The 17,275-nt window shown below is 38.1% G+C and overlaps 2 protein-coding genes across 6 annotated transcripts; one reads left to right on the forward strand and one right to left on the reverse strand.

Moving 5' to 3' along the window:
* Positions 1 to 156: 156 nt before the first annotated feature.
* On the reverse strand, positions 157 to 7,497 carry LOC143154754 (beta-1,3-galactosyltransferase 5). Of its 4 annotated transcripts, none has more exons than XM_076326687.1 (4): positions 7,104 to 7,497; positions 4,676 to 4,812; positions 3,370 to 3,948; positions 157 to 2,689 (listed from the first exon to the last, which is right to left on the reverse strand). In XM_076326687.1, exons 3-4 carry the CDS (start codon positions 3,908 to 3,910, stop codon positions 2,175 to 2,177), a joined length of 1,056 nt encoding a protein of 351 aa, XP_076182802.1. In that variant the 5' UTR covers positions 3,911 to 3,948; positions 4,676 to 4,812; positions 7,104 to 7,497; the 3' UTR covers positions 157 to 2,174. The 4 variants fall into 4 exon arrangements, with proteins under 4 accessions (XP_076182802.1, XP_076182800.1, XP_076182801.1 ...); XM_076326685.1 differs by having other exon boundaries at positions 4,676 to 4,886; XM_076326686.1 differs by having other exon boundaries at positions 4,600 to 4,886.
* A 2,516-nt stretch (positions 7,498 to 10,013) lies between these two features.
* Positions 10,014 to 14,265, forward strand: Sirt6 (sirtuin 6). 2 transcript variants are annotated; one of them, XM_076327222.1, is made up of 7 exons: positions 10,014 to 10,408; positions 10,512 to 10,638; positions 11,263 to 11,397; positions 11,473 to 11,596; positions 11,660 to 11,833; positions 12,291 to 12,414; positions 12,577 to 14,265. In XM_076327222.1, exons 1-7 carry the CDS (start codon positions 10,343 to 10,345, stop codon positions 13,063 to 13,065), a joined length of 1,239 nt encoding a protein of 412 aa, XP_076183337.1. In that variant the 5' UTR covers positions 10,014 to 10,342; the 3' UTR covers positions 13,066 to 14,265. The 2 variants fall into 2 exon arrangements, with proteins under 2 accessions (XP_076183337.1, XP_076183338.1); XM_076327223.1 differs by having other exon boundaries at positions 10,025 to 10,408; positions 10,512 to 10,639; positions 11,279 to 11,397.
* Positions 14,266 to 17,275: the final 3,010 nt, after the last annotated feature.

The following is a 17,275-nucleotide window of genomic DNA, read 5'->3' on the forward strand; positions in this document are numbered from 1 at the left end:
AACGCTATATCTTTCCGAAATATTTTTCGTTCCAAACTATACTGATCCTTTTCATAAATTTACACTTTTGTCACATACTCAAGACATTAATGATCGTTCAAAATATATATAAAATATGATTGTCTAAATTGCTAAGGATACATAGATAACGTGCAATTGACACAACCCATGATTTATTGAAATTAGTATTTTACTTCATAACAATAATTACATCGTACATATTATACTATGTGGACAGTGGCGGATTATTTATTTGTAGGGCCTGAGGCGCAAACGAAGTTTGGAGCCCTCTCCTAACATTTTCAAATGTTGAAATTTAAATAAATAAATACAAGGCACGAATTTTTATTTCTATAATAAGAAAAATAGAATAAAGTTGTAAGTACTAATTGATTGAACAAAAATATATAAAAAGTGTGCACTCTTGACACTGTAATTGGCGTATAGTTTTTTGATAATTCGCACAAATGAAACCTCGTGAGTTACGGCTTAAAAATAAAATATTAATTATTTCTTTTGGTTTTGAGACCCCTGAGTATATAAAGCCCAAAGAGTACGCCTCCACCGCCTGTGTGATAATCCGTTACTGTATGTGGACACCGATAGTACAATTAGAAATGTTTCATTTCACACAACGCGGTGACAAAATTACTATTAGTTGATGTAAATTAAATAAATAAATAAATAAAAATTCCCTTCATATTAGACAATATAAGAGAGAATATTTCGCTAACTAATAGCTGTCATCAATGTTTTTGTACGTAAATAGATGTTATGATGAATATTGATCGATTCAAAATGTACAAATTGCCTTTCAAGCAACGATAGAGCGTATTAACCATTACGTTAACAGAAAAATCGTTCCCTTGATACATACTCGCTATTGCAGAGAATTCATACTCGCGTTCACGAATTCGTATTCGTTGTATAAACTAGTCTTACAAAAGAGAAGAGAAACGAAATATACAATTATATTTATGTAAATAGTGAGGTATTACATTGACAATAAATCTGACAATCGTAGAAACGAAGTGCGTGTAAATTCATGCTATACTCGAACGTTACTCAACACTCAAGGAACTCAGAAATCGCATGCCATCGAATTTCGCTTGAGGAATGGTTCACGGTACAAGAACAAGAATTTCTGTCATTTTCCTAACTGCAAGTGGACCCTTGATTTGGGGGGTTGTACTTATCGTATATAACAATGTTAATTTGACTCGTCGAGATTCTCATATAATTCTCTTGTATTATAAATTTTGTTACAGCATCGTATAAGGTGTTTCGTAAAATATGGGCAGAAATAAATTGAATACGCGAAAAATAGTTCGCGTGAATATTTATCTCATCCGAGTTAATGTAATTAATTCTATCGCACTCTTGTACTTCACGGTCGAGATCTCGTGTGTACGATTTCGTTGATTCTTTTAAATACTTTTGCGTCTCATGAATCATCTGAATTTATTTTCTTAGAAACAACCGATGCATCGACGAAATCCAATACAATAAATGTTTATACGAAATATTTTTCATTACATCTCGTGCATCGTCTCCCCGAAGTTATGCCCACATTTTCCAAAACACACTGTATCTATAAATTTTTTTCTCTCACGAACCTTATTTCCATTACTCCTCGCATCGTTTACTTTCATCGTGTGTTACCTAACGCACTGTTCCTACAAGGTGTTCATTGTCATGAGCCCTTCATCCGTTTTGGAATGATCCGAATCATCAAAAAAGTATTACATAAATTATTAGTTATGTGTAAATAAATCACAAATATGGACAAATAATAGGTGTAAATAAGTAGTGCGTTGATATATGGTATGTGTTCCACATCGAATCGGTCACCCTTAGAAAAATCTTGATTTATACACGTTTCATTTAAATCTAAGTACTCTCTATTTCAAAAGAAATAGATACACATATATACAGTTCTTTCACGCCGTGCAATAATTATAGGAGAAACATAATACTATAAACAAATGCGCGATTCGACATGGAAAACTTTGTAATATATTATAATATTGTGCAAAAGAATTGAACACACACGTCCAAGAAATTTATGGCAAGACAGAATTGAAATTCTGTTGAGAAGCAGACAAACACATTAGACACCAGTGTTATTGTATTTTGGTAAACGAGAAATTTCATATCCTACGCCCGAATGTGTCTCAGTTTAATAGGCTTTCGCTGCTAGGCCGTGGTTTAGTGACCAGACTCTGTAAAGCTCTTATTTCGTTTTCCGTTAAATTCGGAGGTCCGAATAGAAAGTCTCTACGAGATTTCGGATTGGACAGAAGGTCCTTCATGGTCAGGTCGTTTAGCACCAAGTAATGCAGAGAAGTTTGTGTTATATTTACTTTCTTAGCTAACGTTCCAGTAATGTGGACATCGTCGATCCAGAAATACGGTTCTTTCTGAGCTGCATGATACAAAATGAATACACTATCGGGTGAGTACAATATGGCCCATCCGGCACAATACGCGGGATAATTTCTACCAGGATACTCCTGATGTGTGACTCTCCATTTTGAACGCCAGGATCTTTTCACTTTGCCCGCAAAGATGAGATCGCAAAGGATCGTCCGTTTGACACTCAATGGCGACAAATCGCGCATCAAGAAATCCAACACGGAGCGTATATGAACAAAAATATCGTCGTCTAATTTTAATATATATTTGGCACCTGAAACAATAAGATAAAAAATCATTTTAGAAAATCTCGAGTATACTCCTCTCTCAAAAATCTCTTATTCTCTTATCATCAGATCCTTGACGATCTAAAAATTAATTCATCGCGATACTTCGATGACCAATTCTTTTAGAAATTGTTTGTACAGAATGTACAGTTTGTGCAGAATCTAGAGTACGAAGGATTTATTTTGAGGAACATATGTACAAAAAAATTTATTAGAATGGAGGTTAATGCCAAGTCCTCTAGCGGCAAGTGCGGGAAATATAATCATGGTCAACACAAAGAGTTCCAGACACCGTGGAAAAAGGGGTAATATCTAGTTTTAATAGATAGTGCTTTCTAGTTGGGAACTCTGAGCGATCAAAGGATATATATACAGGGTGTTTCGTAACTCGGAGAATCTGTTTCGACAATGGATTCAGCAACAAAACTCAAAGGATGATTTATTCAACCTTGTTTCCAAGTTACAACTGCTTTGAATATCTTGGTGGTATCGATGCAAGCATGCGTCCTCGCGGATCAACTGGATAAATTCTGTTTCTCTCCCCTATTGCTAAAAAGCAGTTGCAATTCAAAGACAAGGTGAAATAAGTTAGACAAACTTTGTGCATTCTATTCGGGTCCATCGTTGATGCACAACGTTTCCCGTTATTAGCAAGACGTGTCCTTACTTCGACAATGATACGTAGCCCATTTCAACGCCATCACATGCTTGTAAGTCATGTTCCTGTAGGCATCGTGAAAGTTGCCTTGTATCAAATCTTTGTATTTCCTATTCTCCTCCTCCAGTCTGGCCTGGTACTCCTCGGACGAGCCGATCAGAAAGAGGAGCGCCACGTCCGGCGATTGCTGGCCCCAGGTCTCCCGGACGATGGTCCTCTTTTGGGAGTTCTCCGGCGCCGAGTGGACTAGCATCAACAGAAACGGGTGGGTCCGGTTGCACGGGTCCTGGTTCATCGTGAACCTAAAGTCCTTGATGTCAATCAGCGTGGACTTGTCATCGAGCGATAGCTCGTCTGTTAGGTACGGTTGCATGGAGGGCGTCGCGTTCCTGTGTCCTGGAGCCGACGGGCCGACTACGTACGGCGCTGAGGACCCAAAGCTCTCGATATGTAGCCAGAACGAGAAGCATCCAGTCAACGCCAAGGCGGCCACAAAAATCAGGGTGCATGGCGACGAACCGGAGGCATAGAGCCGCCGCTTATCCAGCATACTAACAAGCCCCTTTCATCGTACGCGTCTAAGTCTGGCTGAAAGAAGAAAAAAAAAATAAGTAAACAGAAAGAAACGGTGCTGGACGTGTGTCCATTGCGTCGGTCTGTCGCGCAAGAATTTATCGATCACGATATACCCTGCCAAGTTGTCGCAACCCAAGAGACAGTTGAGATTCGCTATCGTCGTTGGATTCGTACACATTGGGAACCAGGGCTCGAAAAAAGTGACACGCGGTCACTTTGCGACGACTTGACAGGGTAGTATCAAAGGATATTGATTCGACGGGAGCCCGAAAATGGGTGATATTTTTTTTTTTTTTTTTTTTTGCTAACGGAAATATTGGACGTATCGATCTGAAATGTTCAATGTTCGTTATTTAACGACCGGGTCGGTAAAGCAGCGCCCTGTGCGTGAAATTCTGAATATCTCGATTCTCAGACGTCAAATGGAACGATTCTCTCTTTATTTCGAATTTGACACTTCGACGTCGCATGTATACAGTATCCGAACCGTTAGCTGATGGTCACATGGGACACCGAACCAATTAGAGAGAATCTATCCACGATCCGAATAACTCAATTACGGGTGGACGCGAATTTAACGGACCGATCGAAGTCACCGAGAGGTTAACCTCGATAGTGTGTATCGGTTGGATCTCTCTCGGATGAGAGGACACATAACCATACTTATTAGGGTGATAGTCCGTGACGTCACTCATGGTCGAGAACACGACCTTGAACGGCCAGTTAAATTCGCGCGTACTTGATCAATGCTGGCCCGACGAATTGTGAGAATCCGAGCTCGAATCACAGATCCAATAACGATTCGATCGATCGGATCATTTCTCTCTCGACTGTCGCGACGTGTCTCTCTTTAAGTCCAGCGTGCCCGTGTCTATCCTGGTGAAAGTGACACCGCAAGTCAGCCGATTACCAATTTCCCAGGTGTGGAAATATCATACCTTGAACTAATACTATTCTTGCATCATATAAACGTACATTAATAGCAACGAAAATTCCGTTCAACGGAAACACTCAATCGAAGAATCACAAAGTTAAAAATACAACTAACAGATTGAAACTGCCAAATTCGTTGAAATTGTGTAAAGAAATAAAAAAAATTCTATATTGAAACTTCGAATAAATATCGAAAAATTATATTTACTAGATTCCAATGGAAATTAAATTTTCACGTCCATCACGTTCACTACATTTACAAAGTGTTCTCTAAGTGACAGATATCGATCGTTTTAACACCGTATTATACGTAGTTAGTATTGATATTCTCGAAGATAATATAATCTAAGGATGAATGTATATCTAGAACGTAGGTGGGACGTTAATAACATTTTCAAGGTTAATATAGTTTAGTAAAAAAATTGATATCTAGAAGAATATAATTATCTATTGATACAAACTGTATTGGTATAATTCGTTAATTTAACAATATAATGTTAATATCGATTATAAATAAAAATAATCTATTTTATTCCTTTAATTTTCAAAACGAATTTCGTTTCCTTTGAAAAATTTGTTATCGAAACAGTTATTACAGCACGGGAAAAATTAATGACCGCGACTAATCGCTTATTGAAAAATGATATGCATGATACTGTTGTTCGTCCGATTTAAATGTCGATAGCCCAGACAGTGCGATTCAGTTTCGAACGCTATCGAAAAGCAGTCGAATCGTTGTGTAGTCGAGTTCTTAGTTATACGTTCGAAATCAGTCTCGATCGAAATAACGATTTTCTAACTTCTACCATCTAGAAATCATCAACGAACACGTGTGCTGTCGGAAGAAAACACATTGGGAGCGTATTTTTGGAACTCGGGTATCTAGACACGAACATTTAAGCGCGGGGAACGTTATAGACTCTAAAAGTTGCATGCATTATATACTGTGTGTGGTATTTATTCAAGGACAAAATAGACAAAATTTTCATAGCTTCAATTCGCGACTGTACCACATATGGGTGAGATTATTTGATATTGTGAGATGAAAATTAATATTATATAAATACGAGTGTACGACGATCTAATCGTAATGATGTGTTATCTTTTCAAGATTAATGATTATCATATACTATGTCATCAAAATTACTTTATTTGCTTCTTGTAAGCTACATTAAAGTTCGTTTTATGTACTTACTGATAAAAAACTGATAATGTCGACCACTTGAGTAGTCTGTCCCTTGTTGCTATACTTTTAATGATGATAATTGGTGTACAGTCTGTGCTTTTTCATTAATTCTTCATTGAAATTTCTGATAATAATGCAAGCAATTGATAATTTACATTAAGAATTTTAACTGCATTTTACTACTGTCTTTAATATTTGTTTAATTATAAGAGAAAATATGTACTATACAAATTAGAAATGTATATTTTCTTTAGTCAATATTTGTTTAAAAATATATAGTTAAAGATTTATAATAATAAGAATAAACGAATAATCAGAATATTTTAAAACAATGTAATTAAACATTGCGTCGTACTCAATCGTATCAAACTATATAGCAATTAGAAAGTAACACACACGTAATAAAACTTTCAATATAAGTATTTTTAAAATAATTTTTCTTGCATATGTTTGTTGACTAATTCAGTTATATAAACTATAATATTATTCTCAATAGATTTGTATTTCTTCGCTTATAACAGAGTAAACGTAAAACCAACTAGGTGCTTTACATTTCTCACTAACAGGTTTCAAACTTGCTGAAGGTTCTAACTTCTAAAGAACATACTAAATAATTAACTTAGCAGTATGTACAACCAAGGCTTAGATACTTCATCAATTTCACAATTTCAATGTCTCTGGTTTCAATTTATTATTGTCCATCTCATTCAAACACACACATGATAAAAATAGTATTCTTCAAAAATTAAAAAAAAGAATTATAACAGTGAATGAATGTTTCATGAAAACGTACACGTGAGATGCAACTATGTAAAATTGTAAAATCGCGTCATTTATTCCCAACCATTTTTCATGCCTTAATTTCAACGAAAAAAACCATCGAAAACAACGCTAACGTGCTATCAAAACAAAAGTGTAACGAGAGAAAAAAAACAGAAACTAAAAATGTGTGGTTGTTCGTTGACAAATATATAATATATATATATACTAAAAAAAAAAAAAAAAAAAAAAAAACTAAACGAATATAAAGAAGGTATTTACAACTTACGTGCGGTGAAAATCTCAAAAAATTTCTAAACATCTGCTGCGAGGGAGAAAGTTTTGTTCTGCACATCAGGCACAGCTGACATTAAAGCAACGACGCCCCAGAAGCATAGTGCGATTATTTGAGGTTATGTCAAACGTATTGTTGACGATCCGTCCGCGTTTGACGTCGACATAACATGATCTCTTTATAAGAAATCGTTTTCCCGGGAGGAGCGTGGAACGAACGTCGACGGCGATGATCTCCGCGAGATGTTCAGCAATTCTATTTCTTTTTTTTCCTAACACCCCTCATCTTCTCCTTTCTATTTGTTTATTTAATCGTGCGCCTTCACGCGAACGAAACATCTCGAACCATGTGTAGAAAAATTCGCTAGGAGGCGAAACCACGAGGAATCCCGTAGCCGAGATGGGCAAAGCCTCGTTGAATCGTGGGTCAAGGAGAAACCTGGTGGGCAATTCTACCCTCTCGAGTCGAATAATGCCCAATTGATGTACCCTCTTTAGTCACCGGTACATATCGCGAAGAGCGGAATATTCAAACGTAAAAATCTAGTTCGAAGATTATTTTATCGATACTTGTTACACAGCAGACTTATTCAAGTCTATTGAACAGTTTTGTATAATTGCCATTTTTTAAAACTCTTCTTAAGTAAAAAATACGTCGATAACAATTTTTTGGAACATAGATAACATTCGGAATATACATAAACATTAAAAACAATCGCGCTTTAGAATAAAAAAATCCATTGAAATCGTCAGCCTTCGTAGATTTCGCAATGTGATTTTTATTTACTATAATTATTAACGATAGTTATCGGACAATAGTTCAAATAATTATTAACAATATCTTAGTGTAAATAACGGCTTAAAATATCATTTTGCTGAAATATTCTTTGTTCGTGAAGGAATTTTTCGATTAAATCGAACAAAGGCAATCGAAGTAACTGTAAGTCTGCGAGGTCACACACACTTGATAGTATAAATAGACCCCCTCGCTAACTGCCAAAAATTTCAATCTCCTTGGAGCTTCCGAGGTGGACGGACGTCTTAGGTTTTTGGTCCCTACACAATCCATGATATAGCTAGCTATATTTGAAAACGAGGATCGAAAAGGACTCGTTCATTCCATCTACTACCGGATCTTTCATTTTAAGCTTAGTCTAAGCTAGTTTTAAAGCCACTATGTGCGAATCCCTGTACTCTGCCGAGCAATTATCGAATAAGTAGCTTATTTTTTCTCGCTCCCTTGTTCCTCAGTCCGGTCACCTCTGCTTGTTGCATAAGCAGGTGACCGGCCGTTAGCTGGTCCAAACGATCTGTTATCGGCTCTTCTAGTGCGGAGTGACTATATCGCGCGTTTCCTCTTAAATCTGGATCACTAAGAGGAAACTGAACCGATCTAGTAGAATCAATTGCACGATTTGTATCGCGTCTTTATCAGTTTTGCTTCATATTGTTCGATAGTATAATTGCTTGGCAGAACTAAACGAGGATATTGAAGGAACAGTGATTCCTTCTATCTCTCCGGTTTAGTAATTTCGATTGTAATGCGTGTAGAGAGAGATCGATGGAATTTAATTTCCATCTCTCTCTCTCCAGGTCTCTATTCACAGTTATCTCGTTGTGGTAAGACCTGATAATCGGTATTACTCGCGACGAAGCATTGTTTCTCGTGGGTAACACCGAGTTAATCAGCTGTGAACTTAGAATAATTTCTTAAGATATAAGAATAAATAATATATTATAATATAAAGCATTATAACGCGTATGAAAGTCTACATTGTTTAATGTTATGTACGAATGTGTATGTAACTTTTATACATTTTAATAAATTTATTTCAAGTCAAACGTATAGGCTTCATTCTTTTCCTACGTTTCATCTATTCCCTTTATGAGATCCTATATATTTAAAATAATTCTCGGCGAATATTCGAAAATTTCAATTTCCGGAATTTGAAATGAATTTCCGACCTTTCGCTAAATCTTTCGTCGATTTTGGAACTTTGGTATTAGGAGAACATGATGTGCGAAGAGCTGGCACGATTTCGCCGATTCTTGGAAGTGACGTCATTTCCAAGAAATTCCGCCAATTGAAAGTTGGCGGGAATTTTAAACGAATTTCCGAACCTTCGCTAAAATTTTTCGTCGATTTTGGAATTTTGGTATCAGGAGAACACGATGTGCGAGGAGGTGGCACGATTTCGCCAATTCTTGGAGATAACGTCGTTTCTTAGTGAGTTATAATTAAAAAAACATTTGATATTTTCTGCATTTGTATTATTTATTAATAAAAATATATTATTACATATATTAATTAACATTTTACATATATTAATAACAAATGTCTTATATAAATATTTATGTAGTAACTTTACAAATCTGTTGGCGTTAACGCAGTTTGTAGATGTTTTGAAGGCAGGCAATCCGATGTTATTTCGCTCTCTAAACATTTATGGCGGGGTCAAAGGTTGAATAAGTCTTTCGCATTGATAACCCAGTGTAAAGATTAAATATCGTCAGTTTACATTTTATTCACACGACACTATTTACTAGGAGTATACCGTGACGGAGAAAGGATAGTGAGACTTGATGATTTTTCCTTTCACGTGGCACGAATCCGTGTTGCTGGGTATACAAATTATAAAATGGAAAGGATTCAAGCATAGTGTTATGTTTTGTACGTTACATGGGCAATCGATAAAAAGATGTCAGCGGCAAGAACGAAAGCGCGCGCTTAGCGCAACAGTTCGTCAACAAACGTGGGAGCAGCGTATATCGTTTTGAATATGCCGCTCGCAAAATTTAGTCGCGAATGGTAGCTGCGGGTGGCGCTAACTGATCGCGGCATGAATTGAATGGACGCGAGAAACTCAAGCGTCTACAATGCTAAAACCACCTCTCCCAGGGGCGCCCAATGCGCACGCGCCGCACGTTTATTATCTTCTTTCTGTTCAAGTGCCATTTCATTGCATGCAGTGCAGTCTATAAAACAGAGAATGCGTTCTCAGTGGATCTCGAGTTTCCTATCACTTATCGTCATTCGTAGCGTATAAACATAACAGCACGCGGTCATTAACTTACAAATTGTTTACGTGTCGTCCCGACGGCACATGGAAACCCGTTAATATCGGCGTCGAGATGGTAGTTTCTGCGCTGTAAAAAAAAAAAGAGGATCGAGAACCATTGTTAGCGTCGTTCACGAGTTTCGGGTCGAATTTTCGAACAGTTAGCGGGAGCAAAATGTCATGCAGCTACGCGGACGGGCTCTCGCACTACGAAAACAAAGGAGTGCTGGGTCTCGAAGAGGTAAAAACCATTGTTTCCATCCGCTTGTTTGGCGGGAGTCGATCGACCATCCGCGAGCCTTTCAACTTTGACCCTTGTTATTTTTCTTTTTTCTGTCTTTTAGAGATACGACAGCGTCGAGGCGTTGCGACTGAAATGCGGCCTACTCGCAGATTGGGTACAGGCGGCACGGCACGTCGTCGTTCACACCGGTGCCGGCATCAGCACTGCTGCGGGCATTCCGGATTTTCGGTGATTATCATTTGTAATTTTTCTCTCGAATCCCCACCCTACTTTTATGTACTTTCATCCCCTCCCCGACCACCCCGATGGCCCACGATTCCGATCTGTTGTGCGCTTGAAAGCGCCACCGGTCAATTCTTTTAAATTAATCAAGCGGGAACGGGTGCCGCGAAGAAGCGAGCGAAATCCCTTTTGGTCAGTGCGTCCACCATTGTTGCGTGCGACAGTGGTGACGAGAATTCGTCCTGAAGCGTTAATGAATTGATGCCAGCTATTTAACGATACCCTTAATAAATATAAATAGGTCCGTTGGAGCAGAAATCATGGAATTGTCAAGAATCCAATTAAGATTCCAAGATCCACAGAATAAATTTTTTTTTTTTTTGCAATAAAAGATTAAAGACACAAATTAATTAAAATAGTTTTTAGACAAGTTCTGAGCATTGAAAACTGTTTGAAAATTACTACTTGATATTTTCTATAGTTTACTTTATTCAATTTTTGATAGTCTTTTTCTATGCTAAACATTAAAATTCAATGTTGCACATTTTCTTTGTTCATTATTATATGTATTTCATTAAATTATAATGGGGAAACATAGCAATTACAATTATTTATGATTTGCATGTACTGTACCCAACGTATTAGAGGTACAAACGGGGTCTGGACATTAGAGCAGAAAGGCCTGAAGCCCACAATGAATATCTCCTTTGATGAAGCAATACCTACAAAGACACATATGGCATTGAAGAAATTAGTGGATGCTAGTGAGTATAATCACAGCAGCACAAGACAGCCACATGCTGAGAAGAATGCTTCTGTACCGACTTGATTTCTTTTAGAAAAAGTTAAATTCATTATAAGTCAGAACATTGACGGTTTGCATCTACGATCGGGAGTGCAGAGACAACACCTTGCAGAGTTACACGGAAATATGTTTACCGAACAGTGTGATAAATGTGGCAGGTTGGTATATCTTGAAGAGAATTGTGCAGAAGTTAATCTATATGTTGGAATATTCTAATTTAGGCAATTCATTCGGAACTTCGCAACTAAAAGCGTGGGCAAGAAATCACTCGACACTGTATGTAGATCTGAACAGATAGGTGGTCGTCCATGCCGTGGACGTATGCACGACACCATCCTCGATTGGGAACACAACTTACCAGATAGTGATCTGACATTGTCTGATTTGCACTCTAGGTAACTTGAAGAACATTGTATAGTAGTAAAAATGTTCATATACTGTAAAAGGCAATTATGTTTTCTATTTTGGCGCACAAAGATGGAATTCTTGAGGCACTATTCAAGGTTTCATAAACAGAAGATTAATGCAAATGTATTTAAAAAATGTGTTCACATTTTTAAATGTGATTACATCTTAATCTATCCTTCTTACTAAAAATTTGGTGTTTTTTGCGAACAGATGAAAAGAAGAGTGCCTAACGTGCGTTTCAAGGTTGTTCAAGTACATGTTAGATGTTTAAAATTTTGATGCTCTGTATCGACGCAAGTATACAAAAAAAAATTTTTTTGGAAAAGTTTCCTTGATCAGAAAAATCCTATTTCAATATCTCAGGTTTCAGTTGACAAATTATATTTCATTTATATGATACTGTGAATATCGGTCGCAAAATTGTATGAAAAAATACATTTACAGTGTCGCGGACTTGAGCATATGCCTTGGGACGACGCTGCAAATTATTCCCAGCGGTAATTTGCCTCTGTATACCAAAAAGTACGGAGGTCGACTCGTTATATGTAATCTACAGCCTACGAAACACGTAAGACAGCTTCTCCATCTTTTACATAATTAATGACCGTTTGTATAATATAAACTCAATGAATGTATTAATCGATACGATAATAATTTAAGGGTAAGTTATTGTACGATTATTAGTGTGAGGTTCGGAGCAATTAAATTATAAACGGCATCGTGGTTTTAGGACAAAAAGGCAGACTTGATAATCAACGGCAACGTTGACGAAATAATGATCAGCGTCATGAAAAAGCTAGGGCTAGAGATCCCAGAGTACGAGAGTACAATGGATCCTACACGCAACTCTGACACAACATCTAAGGAGATGGACTGGACAATACCGACCAGCAGAATAAAAGAAATGAACGTGCTGTACAAAAAGGTGTGCAAACCGATGAAAAGGAAACGGCAAACGTTCATGTATGAGAGGGAGCGAACGGACACCAAACGGGAGACAAAACCGAAGAAACAAGCATTCATGATGAAGCAAGATATAAAGACGGAGGACCCGTTGAACGCAGGTAACATGGTCTGCAATAGCGAGGTGGTTGGCGACGTGAGTAGTAACCCGGTGAAAATCGAGGAAGACATCAAGGACCAAATGCAACCATTCGAATTCTCGACGGACAACATGACTCAGCCGGATACTGGTTTACAAGTGAACGACATACTGTAGCATGATGATTTTGGCGTATGGTGATTACCAACGACCTAATACTCCTATTACTCTCAATCTACGTTAAATTTATTTATGAGTGCATATAGGATGGATGTTATCTGTATGTGAAAGAATGCCTAAAGTGTTATCGATTTGTTTATACGAAAACGATACAACAACAACAACAAAAAAAAAAGTAAAATAATTTTATCAACGGCAAACCGCTTTTATCGTCAGAAATCAGAGAATGCTGCAATACGTGTACATATGTGTAGTAGTAATTTCGTGATCGCTTCCATGTTCTGTCCGCTTTCTCATTATTGGAGCGTGTGTATGTGTACGCGCGTAGTTCTTATTCAGGATCAGAGTTTCAGCGAATAACGTTGTACCATACTTCCAACCTACGCATACATATATATGCATGTATACGCATATATATATGTGAATGCACACAAATGGTTTTCCGCCATTATCGTACATTAACGTTACGTACTTAAGATGATTTATTTAGGCTCGTTTGTAACGCGTTAACAGAGATTTTGTAGCGATGACGCGTCCGTTTAATTGATATATGAATATATAATATATATACACACTGTTCGTGTTTTTCTCGACGGTTTTTCATCGCTTCCGGGATTTCTCAAACTGTGACCAGTACTACCGGGAACTGTTTGTAAGTCACGGAGCGATTAAGGAAGATATATGACGATGTTTTAACGCACCGGAATAGCGAATACTCGTTGCTACTTCGAACGTTTAAGATTGAGAATCTTTTTAATAGAAAGCTCCGTATGAGCGTCGATGTTGTTTGGTCATCTAATAGTTAAGTGTCTTTCTCGTTGAACGCACACGTTTGTATAACCGTAACAGCGAAACATTTTACAGGCAGACGTTGAAACAAACAACGGACGTGAGGTTTTATCCCTTTGACAATATATGTCTCCCGAGCGACTTGGAAAGCGGAAGTGCAAAGATTTAAAATAAAAAAAAAAAAAATAAGTGTAAGCGAGTCTTTCTTATATCGGCATTCGACGCTATTCTGTCGATAGCGTTTTACAGTAGAGCGCAGATTAGTGAAATGTGTAATATTTATATGTACATAGCGATGCACGCTTGGTTGCTCCTAATAATTTATTATTTTAATTGACATTATTTACTGGACGTTACTATTAGTGAAATATTATAGTATTTGACGGGTAATAAAATTGTGGAAACGGGCTTAAGGTGCATTCATTGTTTCCTTGATCCATTTTATTTTTATTCTCGGTATTGGTTCGTGAATACGGTGGATCGATAGATTGCAAAAACGAATCTTGAGTTTGTCATTTTGATATCGTATATTCTTATTCATAGGCAAAGTTTAAACAAGGATACAACATAATCATGTACACGTGCGCTACAATAATTACTCCATAGCTTAAATTCTCTTAATTCGAATCAAGAAAAACGTCACTCCAAAGATTCAAACGTATTTGTCTCTTTAATAAATAGATCTTTATCGTTTACATACTTTATACGTTCTTTACGCAGACATCACCGATACGTTTGCGGCGCATCGACGTTTAACAATGTCTGAAACAGCGTTCCTGATTGCTCTGTACATCGAAATCAATTAAATGCATTCCTGTCAAAAATCATTTCGATCGCGACTGATAAGCTTCGAGAAACTTGGCCAACGAGTGCTAAAATAAACAGCGTCTAATTTTGACAGCGAGAAAACTGATATTACGAAATATTACGAGCGGATGGATCGTTGTACTCTCGAATCTAATCAGCAACTAAAATTTATGTCAAAAAATGAATAAGCGAAACGCGGTATCGTGTATTCCCTTTTAACAACTTTGTACGGGAACAAAGAAACGCCGTTTCAGAGCGAAATTACGGGGGGTGTCTTCCGTGAAACTTACAAAAAGAACAAAGCTAATTTACGTTTTGATTTTCGTAATGTTTCTTTCATTTTAGAAGTCCTTCTGATACTTTGTTAATAAATACATCGTCGAAACGACAACGAAAGAAAATGTACAAATTCTCGTGGGTTTCTCATCGATATCTTCAGTTTCGAGCACGATCATCGACTTAACGTTTTCAATATCTCTATATTTACACGCGTTGGGTTTACATAGTTCGCATAAATAGCGTTCAACGTAAATTTTTTTCACTGGGCACGTTTGTGCTTCGTTCGAAATGAATGTCGAACCGCCTCGTTACGACCCTGAAACGCTCTTAACCTTAAAATTACGGGAGCAATTACCCCGCTCGTTTATCGTGAAATGGATTCGTCCTCGGAGATCGATACGTCACGAATCCCTATCATTGGTTGAAGCAATGACGCGAAAGTGTCTTTCTTCGTGCATGCAACGTGCAACGAATACATCGCAGATTCGATGCCAACGTTCCCACCGATGTTAAACTAAGAAAAGTCTACGCAATTTATTTTCCAGTAAATACCTCGCGCGACACGTACGTAACGCACATCGAGAAGGAACCTAAAATACTCTTTCGAGCCGCGCCGAACTCGAAGCGAGACGCGCTTAAAGCGATACGGAAAGCACCCCGAGAAAAACTTTTCAACAGCTCGATCTTACGACGAGCGCACGTCGATTCACACGCAGCCGCTTTCGCTACAAAAGAATAAATACAGTGAGCTTACAAAGAGAGACATAAAAGGGAGGGAAACGGACGAAGAAGACAGAAGGAAGTGACACGCGCGCGCGCGCGCCTGCATGTGTGTGTATTGTGTGTGTGTGTGTGATGCAAACAGGGATTGATACGGTGAACGACGAAAAGCACGGAAAGAAAGAGAAAGTTTGGGGAAAGAGGAACAAGGAGGGGGGAGGGGAGAAGTATGACAATTAGGAGATACAAATCTTCATCGATCGGTTCGGATTCGCGTTTTCGATATTCCGTGATATCGAGGCGGGGGCATTGCGGCGCCCGAACCGAATCCGATTATTTGGTATAATTGCATTTAAATAACGTTTCCATCTTAGAGAACTCATTAACGTGGACTATGCACGACGCGAAACATAGACCTACCAAAGAGTGTTTAATTAGGCTATCTATATACAATCATTACGCGACGGAATAGAAATCGATTATTACATATGTATATATTTATATATATATATATATGTATCATGATAAACTTTCCTATATTGCTCTACTTTGCGTATTATCCGTCGACATTTTTTTTTTCTTTTCGACTTGCACGATATCGACCGAGAGAACGAACGCAACTTTACTGATCGAGTCGATTGAAGCAAGAATTCGTCAGAGACTCGATCGGTAATTGAGACACGTAGCTCTTCGATTCGTTTCGGTGGCTTCGTTCCACGTATCGAGACTTCGTTCCCCCGTTCGAGAATCTAGGGAGGGAGGGGGGTTCCCTTGTTGCGCGCTGCGAATTCCCGGCACTAAGTACGTGTGACAAACAATAAATAGAAGTACGTATATGGCTAACTTAATTCGTTGTGTAAAACGTATTCTTTGGGTTTCAATACGGCCCGGTCTGTAAAGGTAGAGCGTCCTCGTTCGATTGGCGCATGAATCCAGGTGCTTCGTTACGCTCTCTTTGCCACCTAAACACACGGGGCACACTCGTCCTCCTCCTTTGCTTACATTCGTCTCCGTATTGGCAAGGCTATCGCGTCCTTTCGACATGCGACGTCGACCTCTACACTTACCAGAAACGTGTGATCACGCGTGCGTGAATATATATATGTACATTATATATATATATGTATATGTATACGTGTGTGTGTATTATATAAAGAGAGAAAAAGGAGAGAGAAAGAGAGAGATAGATAGATAGATAGATAGATAGAGAGAGAGAGAGAGAGAGACGCAAGTACACACTCTTGCGCTTTGAAACGCGCGCGGTTCGAAAGAAACGAGAAATTGTAGGCACATTACCGACAGAGATAGAATGTACAGCGATCCTGCGATCACTGGCTATGTAGTTAAGCTATAAAAGGAAAAGTGGCGTTGCAACTGCGAAATCGATACGTGTTCCTCCCGACTCGTTGACGCAATACGTAAAACCCCGATCGGATCTTTTCGAGATCGACGCGTTCGTTGCTGAATCGTCGAGACTCGCTCAATTCGCGCACAAGTGAAACGGCTTTTGCACGAAATTTTACGCGGAAACATCCTTTTAATTTGGGTTAATAATATTTTTTTTTTTATCCTTATCGACACTGTCGCTCTTATCCTCGTTTAAAAGTACCAT

The sequence above is a fragment of the Ptiloglossa arizonensis genome, chromosome 2, assembly GCF_051014685.1.
Source record: "Ptiloglossa arizonensis isolate GNS036 chromosome 2, iyPtiAriz1_principal, whole genome shotgun sequence".
In the NCBI taxonomy this organism is placed as follows: domain Eukaryota; kingdom Metazoa; phylum Arthropoda; class Insecta; order Hymenoptera; family Colletidae; genus Ptiloglossa; species Ptiloglossa arizonensis.